This window comes from Cinclus cinclus, chromosome 6 (genome assembly GCF_963662255.1).
Source record: "Cinclus cinclus chromosome 6, bCinCin1.1, whole genome shotgun sequence".
Lineage (NCBI taxonomy): Eukaryota > Metazoa > Chordata > Aves > Passeriformes > Cinclidae > Cinclus > Cinclus cinclus.
This window is the reverse complement of record NC_085051.1, coordinates 12,693,226-12,710,625: the sequence shown is the minus strand read 5'-3', so window position 1 is coordinate 12,710,625 and position 17,400 is coordinate 12,693,226. Positions and strand designations below refer to the sequence as shown.

At 39.0% G+C, this 17,400-nt stretch overlaps 2 protein-coding genes across 3 annotated transcripts in view; one reads left to right on the top strand and one right to left on the bottom strand.

The window, feature by feature from the left end:
• The first annotated feature begins 527 nt into the window (after nucleotides 1-527).
• On the top strand, nucleotides 528-5,891 carry LOC134044817 (vitamin D 25-hydroxylase). The gene is made up of 5 exons (XM_062494245.1): nucleotides 528-913; nucleotides 2,494-2,635; nucleotides 2,916-3,548; nucleotides 4,557-4,886; nucleotides 5,483-5,891. Exons 1-5 carry the CDS (start codon nucleotides 653-655, stop codon nucleotides 5,656-5,658), a joined length of 1,542 nt encoding a protein of 513 aa, XP_062350229.1. The 5' UTR covers nucleotides 528-652; the 3' UTR covers nucleotides 5,659-5,891.
• Nucleotides 5,892-14,637: 8,746 nt separating this feature from the next.
• PDE3B (phosphodiesterase 3B) overlaps nucleotides 14,638-17,400 on the bottom strand; it is an 82,462-nt gene continuing 79,699 nt past the window's right edge. For both annotated transcript variants that reach the window (XM_062494683.1, XM_062494684.1), the window contains 2 exons: nucleotides 16,993-17,242; nucleotides 14,638-16,656 (listed from right to left, as the gene is read on the bottom strand). In XM_062494683.1, coding sequence (XP_062350667.1) covers nucleotides 16,430-16,656; nucleotides 16,993-17,242 — 477 coding nt within the window. In that variant the 3' untranslated portion in view covers nucleotides 14,638-16,429. The remainder of the gene's footprint in view (nucleotides 16,657-16,992; nucleotides 17,243-17,400) is intronic.

Sequence of the window (17,400 nt, the reverse complement as noted above, 5' to 3'; positions counted from 1 at the left end):
CTTCTTCTGCAGCTCAACCCCTCGCTCCTGAGCCATCGCCCCACTAGGTAACAGCAGCCTTTGCACGTTGTATGTGTGATGTGCGCGCTGTTTGGTCACACGGGCCGGGGACATTCCCCGCCGTGCTCTCCGGGCCCTTTCCTGCTGCCGCCCGCCCTGGCGGGTCAGTGAATCGGGGGCAGGGAATCGCGGGCATCACACCTGGATGCATCCCACGCGTCCCCACCTGCTACCAGAGGTCTGTAAGGCGCACATCAGCCAGGGGGAATCGCCGCGGGGCTCATCGGCCCAAGCTCCCCAAAGAAGAGGAGACACGCACGTGTCTCTTTCTGGGACGGACATCTCGAAGCAGAGCGCTTGAGATTCCCCCGAGCCTTCCCAAGGAGCGGAGAACCGCGGGTTCCGCCCCTCACTCGCCGTGGTCGGCGCGCGGAGCGCGCAGCCAGCGCTGCGTTTCAACACCGCGTAAACCAACACTGGGGAATATTCCAGGGAAAAGAAAAAAAAAAAACCAATAAAAACCAAAACAAACAAACAAAAAAAAAATCCGAAGAAGCTAGCAGAAGAGCTCCTGACGCGGCGGGCGGAGCCTCCGCGGGCCAATGCGGGGCGGCGGGGCGGGGAACGGGAGGAGGAAGCGGCGGCGGGGCCGATGCGGGCGGCGGCGGAGCCGGGGGCGAGCCCGGGCGCGGCGACAGCGACAGCGACAGCAGGCGGCGGCCCCTGGCTCCTGCTGCCGGCGGCGGCGCTGGCGCTGCTGCTGTCGCTGGTGGTGCGGCAGCTGCTGAAGCAGAGGAGGCCGCCCGGCTTCCCGCCCGGCCCCGCGGGGCTGCCGCTGCTCGGCAACATCCCCGCGCTGGGCGCCGAGCAGCCGCACGTCTACCTGCGGCGGCAGAGCCAGATCCACGGGCAGGTACCGGCGCCCCGGGGCCCCGCGGGAGCGGGGAGGGCCGGCCCGGGCACGGGGAGCCCCGCGGAGCTGCCGCACCGGGGCGGGTGCGGGGAGCGGAGCGGGAGCGCCGGGAGCGGGAGCGCCGGGCACCGGCGGAACTGCGCCTCCGAGTGCCTTCAGTGTCTGAGATACTTACAGCCCGCCAGGCTCGCTCTGGAACAACGGGTCTTCTTCTTCCTTCTTTTCTTTTTTTCTTCTCCTTTTTTTTCTTTTTTTTTTTTTCTTTCCCATCATCTCGTTTTAAGCAGCCAGTCTCCTCTTGTGAGCTTCGTAAAAGTTATCTCCGAACTATATCCAGCACCAAATTATAACTTGGTGGTAATAATAATAATTAAAAAAAAAAAAAGAAGTACATTTTATTCAAGCAAAATGCTAGGACGAATAGAATGGAAACAGGTAGGGGAATGTGTTGTGAAATACGCCAAGCTTTTTACTTGCCTGGAATGCTGTACAGAGTTGTAGTCATCTGCTCTCCAGAAGGATCCTGCAGAATTTGAGGATTTGGGAGGCTCTGGGAAAATACAGAGTGTTTAAAAATATATAATCATGTACGATACAGGAATAAAGATGAATGAGCTAGACCAAAGTATACAAAACTCACAAATGGTAGTATGCAGAAATATCCTGGGAGGGTCTTCTTGACGCATAAAAAAAAAGAGCCTTTATAACTGTGAAAATACCAAGTTTGCTAAAATAAAATAGTCATAGACTCAGAATCATTTAGGTTGAAAAAGTCCAACCCTTAGCCCAGCATTGCCAAGTCTGCCACTAAACCATGTGCCCAAGTGCCACATCTACACAGCTTTCAGAATGCCTCCAGGGATGGTGGCTCCACCACTTCCCCAGCAGCCTATTCCAGTGCCTGACAACCCTTTGGGGGACAACTCAGTTGTCACAGAATGTATAATTAGGCTAACACAAATTCGTATTGTGTAGGTCATCGGCTGTGATACAGAGAAAAATCTGAAAATTTGTGATGGCAAAAAAACAGATTTCCAATGCTGGGGGAATGTATGGAAAGGGGATCTAAGGTTTCAGTCTTGAGTTCAGGCTCAGGTTTAAGTTTTAAAATGTAGATTCACATTTTAATTTTTATTGTTTTTATCCTGTATATGCCTTCTCCAGGCTGTACTGTACCTTTCTCCCAAGCACCTTGTGGAAATGGGAGCTGGGCCTAGCTGGGCTCTGCTCTCAGTTGCTGGCTGTCACCCCTTGGCTCTCACTCCTCTCTAAGGACTATATGAAAGTGTCCCCAGTCCTTAATTTGGAGAGCTGGTTTCTTTAGGTGCACAGCAAAGCACAGGATGTAGTGTGGGCTAATTAATTTTATATTTTAACAAAACAAATGAGCATATCACAGACTCTCCTGTGTAATGCCACAGTTGTCCCACCTCTGGTCACCTGTGTGCCCTGCTGAAGGTTATTCAACTCTGCATTTCACATTGACGTTTCGTGTTGTTTCACTTTTTCCCTCCTTGTGCTCAGGATTGGGTTGTAATAGCATTTAACACTTCTTATTCTTTTTTTTCCCCCCCTCAAAGATTTTCAGCCTTGATCTCGGGGGTATATCTGCTGTTGTGCTGAATGGCTATGATGCAGTGAAGGAATGCCTCCTCCATCAAAGTGAAATTTTTGCAGACAGGCCCTCTCTTCCCTTGTTTAAGAAGCTGACAAACATGGGAGGTGAGTGCCAATGTCTTTTGTAATTCTTGTCCCATAGATGAACAAATCACGTGAAGCATCTGCTTTAGCCATTTTATCTACTTGATATCCTTTCATAAAATACTCGATGCTTCTTTAAAGATACTGTTTGGAAAAGATTGTCACTCATAGGCTATGTTCCATAGCAAGATGTCTGAAATATTTAGTCTCATTTTTTTGTCTTGTTTGAATAATTTTATTATCTTATGGGGGAAGAAAAATAAAGCATTGCATAAAATACTGTGTCAAAATATTTTTTCAGGCTTACTGAACAGTAAATATGGCAGAGGATGGACAGAACACCGCAAATTAGCTGTAAATACCTTTCGAATTTTTGGATATGGTCAAAGGTCCTTTGAACACAAAATTTCAGAAGAATCTCTGTTTTTTCTTGATGCCATTGATACATACAAAGGCAGACCCTTTGATCTCAAGCACTTGATAACAAGTGCTGTTTCAAACATTACTAATTTGATTATTTTTGGAGAACGTTTCACATACGAAGACACTGAATTTCAGCACATGATTGAGATTTTTAGTGAAAACGTTGAGTTAGCTGCTAGTGCTTCTGTATTTTTATATAATGCTTTTCCTTGGATTGGTATCTTGCCATTTGGGAAACACCAGCAGCTGTTTAAAAATGCAGCTGAAGTCTATGAGTTCCTTCATGAGCTTATTGAACGTGTCTCTGAAAATAGGAAGCCTCAGTCACCTCGACATTTCGTAGATGCATATTTTGATGAGATGGATTGCAATGGAAATGACCCAGAATCTACATATTCAAGAGAAAATTTAATTTTCTCCGTTGGAGAACTCATCATAGCTGGAACAGAAACAACAACAAATGTTTTAAGATGGGCAGTGTTATTTATGGCTCTTTATCCAAACATTCAAGGTAAGAAATTTGACATTCTTGAGGAGCTGATTCGCTTTCCTGTTGGAAATTTAAAATGCTTTTTCAAAGTGATGATTGATCTATAATCACCACCAAAGAAAGGCTCTGTATATATTATTCTATTTTATCATTTACCAAATATACCATGGACAGAGATGGAAAGCTTGTTTTAAATGGAGACAAAGAGGCTATCAAAAGTCAAGTGTTATGATAAAATTTTAACATTATTTTGTTAAAACATTTTTGTGAAGCTTTAATACTTTTAAGTATTTCTAATATATTTAAGTTTAGCATTGTGATGCATGATCTGTTGTTGGCAGATGTACTAATCTGTGTAGTTAATAAATAATAAGAAAATGTAATTAAATATGGAAGTAATAAACTGAATTAAAACCCTACAAGTCTCAGCAAAAATGTAAATCAGGTTGTGGCTAGCAATTTAGGTACAATTCTTTTTATCTTAAGTGCCCCAGTTCACAAGAGATTTACATATGGTAGACAGGAATACTTATACTTTTGGAAGAGCAGATATAGCATTTAAAAATAAAATACGGTTATTCTGAAGTAAGACAGCAATAGATGTCTGAGTGTTAGCCCAGACATTTTGAGGAGAAGTTTGGATTCTAGAAGTGAAGACGTTTCTGGTTTCACTGCCTCCAGTTCACCCTTCCTGCCAAAACCTTAGCAGTGCTTGGTTCAGTTGGGGCTTCCAAGATTTGGAGGATGAGAGGCTCAGATAACTTGGCAAGTTGCTACTGGTACTCTGACCAAAAAATATTGCTCAAATATCAATTTCACCATTTTTTCAGAATGGGGATAATAACACTAACCATGGATAGGAATATAGAGTCTAAATTTAAAAGCTTGTAAACTACCGGTTTCTATATAAGGTATACCATGTTTCAGTATTCTTTTAAAATGTAGATATATATATACACACAAATACTTTAGCTTAAATTAAAACATAAAGGCTGTTACAAAATAAACCTCAGCTTTTATTCCTAACAGGGCAAGTTCAAAAAGAAATCGATCTTGTCATTGGCCCAAACAAAATGCCCACCTTGGAAGAGAAGAGCAAGATGCCCTACACTGAGGCTGTCCTACACGAGGTTCTGAGATTCTGTAACATAGTCCCACTGGGGATTTTCCATGCAACTTCCAAAGACACTGTGGTGCGTGGATACACGATTCCTGGAGGCACCACAGTCATCACAAACCTCTACTCTGTTCACTTTGATGAAAAATACTGGAGCAATCCAGAAGTGTTTTTTCCTGAGCGGTTTTTGGACAGTAATGGGCAGTTTATCAAGAAAGATGCGTTTATTCCTTTTTCCCTAGGTAAGAGCAATTCCTTCCACTGTTCCTTTTCACAAATCCAGAGATGTGTGAAGTGTAAGGGATGGCAACAAATGGACAGAATGATGTCCTCAGTTCTGATTTAAGGATATCCAATATAATTCAATTTAAAGATATTCAATATAACGCATTCTGGAGATAACAAATTTTAGCATAACATCTTTTGTATAGATAAGCTCAGTATTATATATAAATTAATAAAAATCCTCCTTACAAAATTCTAATAATTGCCAGTTAATAATGACTAGCAGTAGATATAATTAAGAAATTAGTAGGGGGGAGAGGCTAAAATTCACAATGTCATTTTTTTAAAGCATCTTCTGTCTAGATTAGCTCTTCAAGACAAGATGCAGAAAGTAACAAGTGCATCTAAATCAATTTGACAGAATTGGTTTCAATGGCATTTGTGAGCAACAAATTCTCTAAAATCGGTTTCTTAGTGTAAGTTATTACCTATCCTTCTTACAAAATACTTCCACCACTCCTAGAACACAGAAATGACCATTCCTATTCATCGTAAGAGCGGAAAATGCGACTGAAGATACCTTAAATCTTTTAAAACCTTATTTTCAATTCAGGAAGAAGACATTGTCTTGGAGAGCAGCTGGCTCGAATGGAAATGTTTTTGTTTTTCACCTCGTTGCTACAACGATTTCACCTGCATTTTCCTCATGGAGTGATCCCAGAGCTGAAGCCAAGGTTAGGGATGACCTTACAACCACAGCCATACCTCATCTGTGCCGGAAGGCGGTGAAGGGAAGGCTGAGGTGTAGCACTGTGCTCCAAGCTGCAGCTCAGGATCCACTTTGCCTTCTGTTCCTAAACGTGTTCAAGCCAGAAGAACAAAAATTTAAAGGACTAATAGTTTCTTTTTTACGTGGTTTTCACAGAAAAAATAAACAAACAAAAAAAAAAACAATACAAAAGAAACCTGAGCCAAAGGTGTGGAACACATCCTGTGTGGAACTGATGTTTTCACTTCAGACTATATCGAATCTAACAGAGTTTTAAAATATTTAATTACTTAGCTAGTCATTTTACTTTGAGAAGGTATTTTCATAAACATGGAGAATATGGTTCAAAATGCTTATGCTTGAATTAATCCATGGAAATATCATTTACATTATTCCAGCTAAGACATCCTTTATAATTATCCATGAAATTTTCATAGCTAAAAGAGCTTTAAAAGGTGCCTATTTAAATATCTGTAACCAAGAATAAACTATATTTTCCAGCCTTAATAAACAGATTGTCTATTAAAGTATTTTAATCCTTCTTTCTCCTTGCCCTATCTTCCCAGTTGGTCATAATTTTCTAGTGAATCAGACAACCATGAATTCACTTTTAAGATCTTTTATGGCTTGCTTCTCACTTAGCATCATACAAAAAGTGCTCAGTTATTGCCATACTTCTGATGACCACAGGGCTTTTTTTCTCTCCAGTATATTGCATTTCCAGACACAGGTCCTCCCCTGCCTCCCACCACAAAGTACTATGTAATTATTAATCTCTGCTTAAATAGTCTGAAAAAGACAGTATTTATGTTACCAGAGTCACATGCACCTATACTACAAGTAAAGAAAATAAACTGCTCACCCTTCTGACCAAAGGAGAGATTTTTTGGGGGGGGAGGGCAAGCACCATAGGATGGGGAGAAAACGATTTTAAAACTAATTTTAAGCATAGATTTTAGGTGTAAGGTCTACACTTGACTTCTGCCAGCTTCATTCATTATTCTTGCTGGCTCTTGCTTCGTGGTTATTGGTAGATAAAGGTCTGCAGAGTTTGCAGGAGCAGCTGAAACTCCAAACACAGTATTTAGTCCCCTCTGTGTGGGGGGAGAGGGCCCCCAGACAGGGCTCAGAGCAAAACAAGCAGGCAGCTATTTAAGGACAGGGCTGAGTGCTGGACCTGGCTTTTTGCACAGGTAGTGCTGCAACTTGGAGCTGCAGGGAAGTTGAAAGGTAGGAATTGCTGTTTGTCTGCTGACCTGATGTTTTCAGCTTGTGCTGAGGAGAAATGCTTCCTTGCTTTTGAAAGAGCAAAAGAGAAAAAGCAAAGAGAGCTAACACCAGCCCAGTCGCATGACTTGAGATGCAGCAGGTCCAGATTATTGTATCCACATGTCTCACAGAGAGCAGCTCAAACGCAAGCTCCTGTTTCTCTGAAGAGGCTGAGCAGGCTCCTCCACTCCCTGAAAAAGTGCCTTTTGTAGAGAAGATTTAAAACTCCGAAAAAGAGAGGAAGGAGGCAAACCTGATTGCTCTGCGTTGGGCAATAACTGAATAAAAATATAAAAAAATCCACCTGAATAAACCACTCCTAAGCTATTGTCAAGCAGTGGGGTTAGGAGTCATGATCAAGGCTTTTCTGGATACCAACTAGATGGTGTGTGCCTGTGAAATGCCTAAGGAGAAATTGTGGAATCTACTGAATTTAGGGGACTTTGGTACAAAGCAGCCCTGAGGAGTTCAGCATTAGTTTTGGACTCATGGCAATTCTTCCTGTTCCCAGCCCTGTGCTCTTAGATCAGACAGCCAGTGTTTAGTACCTAGTCTTGTTTTCTGGGTTGCAAGAACTCCAGGCCATCCTTCGGTTACAACATGGCTCAAATAATGCTAATTGAAGTGGGGGGCAGGATTAAAAAACATCAAGAACCAGTCCTTGCAGGGGCCCATGCTCAGAATGCTGCTGACCAGTTATAATTCCCTTTTGCTGAGGTATTTTGAGATCTAACTCCGGGCTAGTCTTTAATCCATTTAATGAGAGCCATATTGATTATATGTCGTTCTGGTTTCTAAATCAAAATGGCTTATAAAAGCCTCAGAATATCAATCCAAACTTTTACCATTACCTGCCAACTTATGGTCTCATTTAAGCAATCAAATACCTTTGACAAACTGTCTTTTCTCTAAATCTGTATCAGTATTAGTCATATTTACATGTTTCATTCTCTATCAACTTTTTCATTATTTTCCCTCTGACTTAGAATTATCCTAATGATCCAATTTAATAATTTGAAATATTGACATAATAGTAGGTTTTCCTAGTACTCTAGAATTTCTCCACTTTATAAACATAGATTACAGTAGCCAGCCAGAGGTTCAGAGTTTCCTGGTGGGATGTTCAGAGAATTCCAGCTGAAATATCTAGGATAGATAGCAGCTGGCTGTTATTTAACATTGTTTTGAGATTAAAGGTTGATGTATTAACCAGTTTATCCTCATAACACTGCTGCAAGAGCTGCAGTCAGAACCACCATGGTGTCTTAAACACTCCTTTCCAATCCTCTGTCCTTACATTTAAGTTTTTGGGTTGTTTTTGGCCATGTCAACATCCCCAGAGACTGCAAAGGGAGCACTACAAGCATGTCATATATGACACTGAAAAAATGCTGGAGAAAAATCTCACTCATTACCACTCAATATCTTGAACTTCCAGCAGTTTCAGTGATACTGATGAACACATCCTTGGTATGAACCTAACAAATGCAGGGAGGTTCATTATTTAATTAATTCAGAAATTAACTATACAAAGCAAGGTTTCATGAAAGTTCAAGAAACATTACTGTTTCTCTGAAAGTAAATAGTTTCACTATTGCTGTGATACATATTCTATATGTATCCAGAATGTGTTTAGCCTGAATAAGCTTAAGGGCTTGTGCAATCTCTAGAGAGTGGGTGAGGCAGATTATGCCATCATGAAGGTAGCAAGTTAATGAGAAAAGTAGCAAGGCTCGGAGAAAAAAACAGTGAAAAACAGCAAAAATCCCTTTGAAAAATGAGTGAAAATTAGATTGTGTAAATTTTGCAACAGCGCACCAGATATGGAAACAGAAAGGTTCAGGATAAACGAGGGGTGGGGAGGGAGGGATCATAATGGGGGAGATGCCAGATCAGAATTTGTCTTTGGCCAAGAGAGTTGGACTGATGAAAACACAGGATAACCTGGCCAAGATCAGAGGACTATTCAGTAAGAGTTTGGAAGGAGAGCTCTCAGTATAAATTGCTCTGTGAAGGTACACACAGAAGGTTGCTATGTGTTTTCTTACCGACGAGTTGTCCCAGGTGTTGGGTGCTTTTTGGCACTGAGCCTGATAATTTAAACCCTCTGTCTAATCAAGATCAAATTAAACCATGGCTCTGGAAATCTTCTGTCTTCTTTTGTCCTTCCATAACAATGTAAATTGAGCATCAGCAGATTCTCCCCATTCTAGATTATCCCTTCAGGCATTTTTGAAGGCTGTCAACCCCTCTCCATGTCATTAGAATTAGGCAGAACCCACACTGAGAGTGGCCCTTCCTTCGGAAGACTGCCAGGCTTCAGGGGAAGTTACATTTGTTACATTCTTCCGAATAAGTAACATTCCAAATAGATTAAACCCATTAAAATAATGGGAGCATATCAGGAATGTGCAATCTAATCCAACATTTTACTGCAGCAGATGGCTGCTTGCCAAAAATTTTACATGTGATGTTGACCAGCCTATAGCAATATTCCAGAAAACAGAATAAACTTACTCTTTATTCTGCTGCTGTTTTCAAGTGCTGACTTCCTTTTCTACACTCATTAACAAACCAAACCAAACCAAAACAAAACAAAACGTATTTAAAGGAAATACTTTTAATTTGTGTAATGAAAAAATATTCTGTATTTAAAAGCTTTTTACATTACAGTTAATTTGTTCAGATGCTTATCCACATTGGGCCCATCAGCATCCAGACAACAGGATCCACCCATCCATGTCTCATGGACATTTATACCCTCACCAAAATCATTATTCAGGTCCCTCACTAATACAGGTACAGTTTCATATCAGTAAAGAATGAAAGCTAGAAAATAGAATCACTAAGGATAAAATATCTGAAAGAATTCCAGTTATTCTCAGGTGATTAAGTTTCCTTTCTCCACAGGCACCCCCATTTAAGGAGTCAAAATATCCTTTTGGTTCTCTTCAACTTACACAATAAGCTCAATTTAAAATAATAAAATAATGCTGAACATGCACCACAGCAGAATTTTATAGGCCTAATTTTTCCAGGAAAAACATTGGTACTTATGACCCCTCTTTAGATGATATAGTTTAGGAAGTTAATTTAACTGCTTTTTTTGGAAGCATAAAAATTGCTTTATAAAGCCACTTCAGGGCCTTTTCAGCTCTTGTTCCGTTTTATTTTACATTCTGTAAAGACACACCACTTCTCTCTCAAGGAATATACAGTCTAAACTGCCACACTGTAGAGAGAAATGCAACATACCTTAATATTACACTCACTTCACCACAAATTCTAGGTATAATCTATAAAGTGTTCAAGTTCTTTGTGCCATAATGAACTTCATGATTCTATAGAGGCTGGAAGAATAATTCATTGCTGATTGGAATTAAATTTAGTGCTAAGAGCTAAAATTTGTCTAAAAATCCCTAGTCACTTTTGGTAAGTATCTGAATTACATCATCTTCTAAAGCATCCAACACCTCCCAATGTCTTAAGTATGCACTTTGTTAAGTTCTAGAAAGGCCCAGATATCTTGACAAATATTTAAAATACAACAAGCTTTAGCAAACTAGCTTTAGATAATCATATTTTTGCAAAACATTTTGGCTACCGCCTCTCCATTTATTCACAATCTGACAATTAGACAGATTATTATCTCTGGCTAAGGTTCAAATATTCTCTATTTTTTTTTCAAGAAGATTCTAGATCTCTCAACGAATAAAAAGACTTTCTGGTGGGAGATGAATTATTGGTCAAACACATTTAAAATAAAAAAGCTTCAATATTTACTGAAATAAAGGAGTTGACACCTCTGGTTCTGGTTTGATTATTATTCTTTCTATAACTGTGCACATTTTCCTCTTGGTATTCAAAGTTTCCATATCGGACCTCTATTCTAACCCTAGCATTTAAAAAATAGGTTCAGAAAGGATCTCAGTAACTTATGCAGTTCACTCATCTGCTCCACTAACAGTTTTACTAAAAGGTGTTTTTCAGACTTCTTTTTCATTTGCAGAGACTTTCTTAATAGCCCAAGACAATCTATTTCAGTGAGTCACAGCCCTCTCAATCCTTAGACAATCAGTCATGTTTGAGCCTTGCAACCTAAAGGTGTTACTTCTTGTCCTAAGCACTATAAACACTGAAAACATTATTCTGATTACTCTTTGAAACAGTCTCATAAGGCAACCTTAGACTATCTCCCTCCAGTCTCATTTTCTCTAGACTAGGAAAAAAAACTTTTTAATTAATTTTATCTTTCTCCTTCTTTTCAGGCCATGTCATCAGTCTCCCTGGTCTATGCTGCAATTCTGCAATCTGTCTAAAGGACAGGTGTTTTTCCTGGGGTGTGGCATCTGAAATTAGAAACAGTATTTTGGTAGTGACTTCATTATGATGAATTCAATTAAATTATTACAAGCCCATTCTCAAAGATAGAGGGGCTTACTTATCCACTTTTTTGACTGAAAGAAAGCTGAGTTGATATGACTCAGATAAACTGGCAGTACTACAGATTAATAAATTCTAGTAGGATAAATGGCATGATTAAAGTAAGAGGCATGCTAAGCCCATTTGAATGACTATATATAGGAGCAAATCTTCACATCTGACTGGCACAGGGGACAAAATCTGCACTCTGCTCCTCATATGCAATAATTAATGTCAACCCTATCCTCAGTATTTTTGCTATTGATACCTGCATTTTAAGCTAAGCATTACCTTTTGTTTTATATGCAATTAAAATGAAGATAATTTGATCTCATTCAAGGTGCAAAGGGTTCTGCTGATCCAGAGAGATGAGTCAGAAGTGACTCATCACCTGTTTTTTTGGCAGGATGTTTAGAATATGGACAAATCACAAGGTGAATGGTAGGGATCATTTGAAACACTGTGGTGCCTCACCAGTACTTAAAGGCTGGGTTGGTTAAACACTACTTTTTTTTTTTTTTTTCTTCTGAAACTTCACAGATAAACCAGCAGACAGAAGGTTTCACCTCACTAGAAGATTTTTTTATTCTTTGAGAGTCCACAGATGGCAACATTCTGCCAGGTAGCACAGCCTGTGTAGTAGAACCTACCACAGACACCAGTTGCTGTCCCCTGTGATCTCTTGAAGTCCAGAAATCAAAAGATGACTCATGGTGCACAGATTCCAAAAGGAGCCTTTCTGTCAAACATTTCTGATTGTGTTGTGCCCTTTTTAAAAGGTGTCTGAAGTGTCACACAGAGCCAAGTGTCAATCACATACCTAAATGCAAGGGCAATGGAATGTTTATCCTGTAGCAGCTTAGTCCATCGGCTTCCTTTCCTCTAAAAACATGTTATTCCTTCTCATTAAACAACGGACAAATGAACTGATTGCTTATAGCCCTATTAAACTAAGATCAGATAGAGTGCAGTTAAAAATTATGTTCTTTTGTCAGGTTCATCTCTGAGAATCCACAGTACAATTTTATAGCAAGTTAAAGACTTACTTCAGAAGATAGCGAAAGGAAAATTCCTTATTGGAAAAGTGAAAGTAATTCATTACCTCACTTGCCTTAACATAGACATGACTGAAGCAGCACATTGTCCAGAGACACAGTTCTGAAGAGAGCTGGAGGAAAACAAACAAAATAAATATTGTCTTGATCATACTTTTTGTACCTCATTTAATCAACTTTGTATATTTGTTTTCTCTCATCTAATCTTTATTGGCCACTGAAGGATCAATTTCGTAAAATTGAATCACATCTTCAGTTGTGATAATTGCATAATTTTTTTCCATTACCATTTTCATTTCATTTAAAAAAATCCAAGTATTCTGACATGATAAAGACATATTGTTTCTATAATATTTTGAATACAAACTGGCTTGAGACAATAAACAGTTTCTCTCCTTCTGAATATCTTTAGTATATTTGTGTGTTTGTGCCATCCTTACCTCTTCTTTCTAGTTCTCATCATCCAAGCTAATTCCATCCTCTTAGGCCAAAACATCTCTCCGACTGGGATTCCTGCTCTCACACTCACCAGTGTATGAGACACTTACAATTCTGCACATCTCAAACATTTTTATTTTTTTTTGATAAAAGGGGAAGTGCTGCCATGTGAGTGTTGGTGCCACAGAGTCACAGGATGGGGCAGGCTGGGAGGGACCACAGGGCTCATCTGGTCCAACCTCCCTGCTCCAGCAGGGCCATCCCACAGCACATGGCATGGGATTGTGTCCAGATGGTTCTGGAATATCTCCAGTGAGAGGGACCCCACACCCTCTATGGGCAGTAACACACTCTGGAATACCTCAGATTCTGGCTGTGCTTTCAAAGGATCCAGAAGCCAAGATTCAACTACATCTACACCAGGAGCAAGCACCAAAGACAAAACTGAGCTCTTGTGCTAACTCCTTTTGCTGAATCACCTGCCACTGGTTGTGCTTTAAACTGGACGCAAATACAAAGAAATTGTTCTTTGTACAGAGTGAATCAAGTCTCACACAAGCTTTGTTAATCTGGACTTACCTTAAGCAAATGCTACACTCTTCCTTTCATTTTGAACTTGACACTCACCATTTAACTTTGTCATGGAGGAAGAACTCACAGGAAGAAATTCCAAGTAATTCATTTTGACTGGTTTAGCATCTCCTTCACATCAGAGGACTCCACAAGCACAGAGAGAATTTTGTCCTTATAGAAAACGTGGTAGGTCAAGTTCTGCGTGCATGGGTGCAAGTATTCCAACACACATTGTAAAAGAAGGCAATGAGAAGATGGGAGACTCAACTTAAACCTGAGAATACTATACGTTAAAGTTGTATTTCTGCATGGCATAAACTTCAGTGCAGGCTAATTTGGCCCATTTATTGCCAAAAAAAAAAAAAAAGGAAAAAAAAGAGGCAGCATTGCATTAGAAAGTGTTTTAAGTGTGTTCCTTTGTGTGGCATTCAGCACTACTTAGCATCCCCTGGTAGCTGTGAATTACTGAAGCGTGATCACAGATTTAAGAATTATATGCCTTATATGGAGAGATGTTATTTTGGACAACAGCTCAGTCAACATTCAGAGGACCCTCCATTACCATTTCTGAAAGATTTAAGACACCTTTAGTTACAGCCACATCCATTTCTGCAAACATTCCCTGGACCAGCCTTTGTTAACTTTTTTCCAGTCTTTTTCCTTTGCTCTTAGAGTAACAATTAGTCACATACTGTGCACATATAAGAAACAGGCACTTTAAATTCATGACTAAACATATCTTTGAAGAAAATTAGTGTAACTTGGAAATATCTAATTGAAAATACATATTAGCCTTACAGTTTATTAAACACTGCTTGTTTGATACTGGATTTTAAAATTATTTCAATATTCCTAAAGAGTTTAAGAGAAATCTGAAATAAGAAAGTTGCTGGCAAAAATGTCACCAGATATAAGTCCTGCCAATTATCCAGTAAAAGATAAAATCTTAATTTTTACTTTTTTATACTTTTGTTATTTTTTTAATGGCATTTTAAGGGAAACTAAAAATGGAAACTTGCTATGTAAAATAATACAACAGTAACTTTAGACAAACTAATTAGAATCATTTTTTTCAGAAAAAAACAAAAATTAAACAATATTAATGTGATATTTTATGTACACAAACACAGTATCTAAACACAAAATGCTGAGAGTACAGCATACTGAAAGAATCAGAATTTTTCTAGTCTTCACATTATCTCTAAGAATAATATATGACCAAATAAATGTAAAATACAGGTATATGATCAGTAAGTGCCAGCTTCAATAGTGCAACATTTTATTAAAGACAGAAATATCTGGTTTAACACTGCTCATGTTACAAATAAACTGCAGTGATAGTGATAATGGCAGCAAAGGGGAATTTGGCACTGAAGATATAGCAAAAGCACATTTCAGTGGTCTTTTAAGTGCATCAACAAAATGCTTATTAGTGAAAAATGGAAAAAATACCAAAAAAACAAAAAAACCCAAACAAACAAACAAACAAAAAAAAAACCCACCAAACCTCAAACCTTTCAGTTATTTAAACTGGCCAGTGAAATAGCAGAATGAAAATCTATGTAAAATAATGAAATACAGTTTAAACAAGGTTATCTTTCTTTTTTTCAATTAATGCAAACACAAATATGCTAACACACGTTTAGAAATAGCACACGTGCATTTGGGTTTTATTCAGTTCAACTACACAGCATTTAAAGGTTTAGTATTAAAAGGAGCACTTTTAAAACTAGGCTTATCTGTGGCTTGCTTACCTGTAGCCTAATTTATGACTTGTTTTTTTTTGTTTACAGATTAGACCTACAATGGTAATGTTCCTAAAAATACATTGGGGTGGAATGTGTAAGTTTGTTGTTTTAAAATTCAGCCATCTAAAATGTAGTACAGTACAGTGATTTTTCTCTTGTATCAGGTTTTACACAAAGTTTCCACCTTCTGGTTTCCATATGTGTATTTCATGATGTAAATCAACTTGAAGGCAAAAAAAAGCTGTGTCTGTGATGGAATAAAAATTGTGGGGCAAATTAAAATAGCCATTTTGAAACAGTAGTTTATGTCTTTAAAAAAACACTTTAATTCTCCTAAAGCCTTACATACAAAGAATAAATGAGATACGATCATATTTCCTTAAAATTTAATATGGGAAATGGGTGCAAGATAAAAATCTATGATGTGGTTGGCTTGTTTTTAAATGTGAACCTGAGTAAGGGCAGGAAATACAACATTACTTATGACTAAAAGAATAAAATTCCTTCATAATTTAAGTAGCTGAACAGGTTTTTAATGTTCTACCACAAAACAGCAAGGCAACAGATGAGAATGGCCTTGTATTCAATGAATTATCATGAACATCCACTGCAAACCTGAATATTTTCTGCAAAAATAAAACATCAGATTATGCACAATAATAAAAAGCATCAGAAATAGATGCACCTGGATTTTCTTTGCTCTTTTTAAACCACAAATATCAGAATTCAGCATTTATGTCACAGTCCTTGAACAGTTGCTCTGAGATGACTACATGAAGCACACTATTGCACTAAGTAGACACCCCACAACAGGCTTGCGCTGCAGCAGTTACATAGTTTTCATGTAGGCACAGACTTTTTTCTCATTCATGTTCAAAAACAACATGAAATAAGCAACTCAAGACAACATTAGGATTCATCCCGCGGTTCCTTGTTAGCGAAAAGTTCTTGCCACTTTGGTAATCAAAGTAACTGAATGTTTTTTAAAAACTGCAGGTACCTCAAGGAAAAGAAGAGTTCCATATTCAGCAAGGCAGCATTATATCAGGATATTTTATACCAACTAAGGCATAAAGAACTTTGCATCAGGGTATACAATACTCAATCTCTGAATAAAGTTCCGTATTCTGTGTGGCGAAAGTGCATAGGAGTGGGATTCCACCAGAGTAAAAAGAATCCTCTCACAGTATTAAGGCCTTTCAATTTTATGTGAGCTGTGTCAGGCTGAAGTCAGCACAGTGGAAAAAACATAGGCTGTCATCACACTGGACACCACTGGTGTTCCCTTAGCACGTCTTGTCTTCTCCTAGTTGTCGTTCATCATCTTCATCAGCTTCCTCGATAACCTGAATGTCATCTGCTTGAGGTAAAGATGAGATTTCAGTCAGCAGTTTGGCTCCTTCTGTTTTGCTTTTTTCTTCCTCTTCGATCACTTTCTTCCATATTTTGTGGTTTTCACTGAGGTGGTGTATTAGCTGGCAAAATATTCGTCTACCTTTTTTTCTTTGAGCTTCTGTAAATTATAAACAGATTGGATTGTTTGACATTCCTAGTAATTGTATTTTACATATACAAAACCAACAGCACATTGCAAGTGAGATATAAATTTGAGCAAGGCACATGGATGATTATTCTGAATATTTAAACACTGGCATGGCAAAGGATATCAACAACAAGTTTCTGTTTTAAATAGCAAGTCTCCTGGTAGCAATAAAATTTTTATTAAAAGAGAAAAATGTACGAAGCAGCAAAATAGGAAAATCTACAAGATTTTTTCTGCACAACTTCAACTGCTGTGTCTGAAACTACTGAAGGACAACTAAGCACCAAGTAAAACACAGAAACTTACTTAAAATAAGATCATCTTCCATATCTTCATCATCACTCTCTAACTGTGCACCATCATCATCTTCAGTGCTTTCTGCATCCTCCTCCTCTTCATCCACCCACTGCCCTGGAAGCAACCCAGCTGCATTGTAGGAATTACAGAGGGGGCCAACTATGTGAGTGATGAAAGATTCCTGCAGTTTCGCAAGCTGGGGAGAAGAACGATCCATGAAGGGGCTTATAGGTAATCCAAGACTTGCTTCCTCATCACCCTGAAAAAGAAATGAAAAAACTTATCAGAATTCCTCACAAATTTAGCATTAAATTCTTATTTTTAAAACTACTTTTAATGCACCAAGAAACGGCCAGCTTCTTCACGAGGGGAAGTGGATGGAAAATCATGGATGTCTCCTCTCTAGTGAGCAGTGAC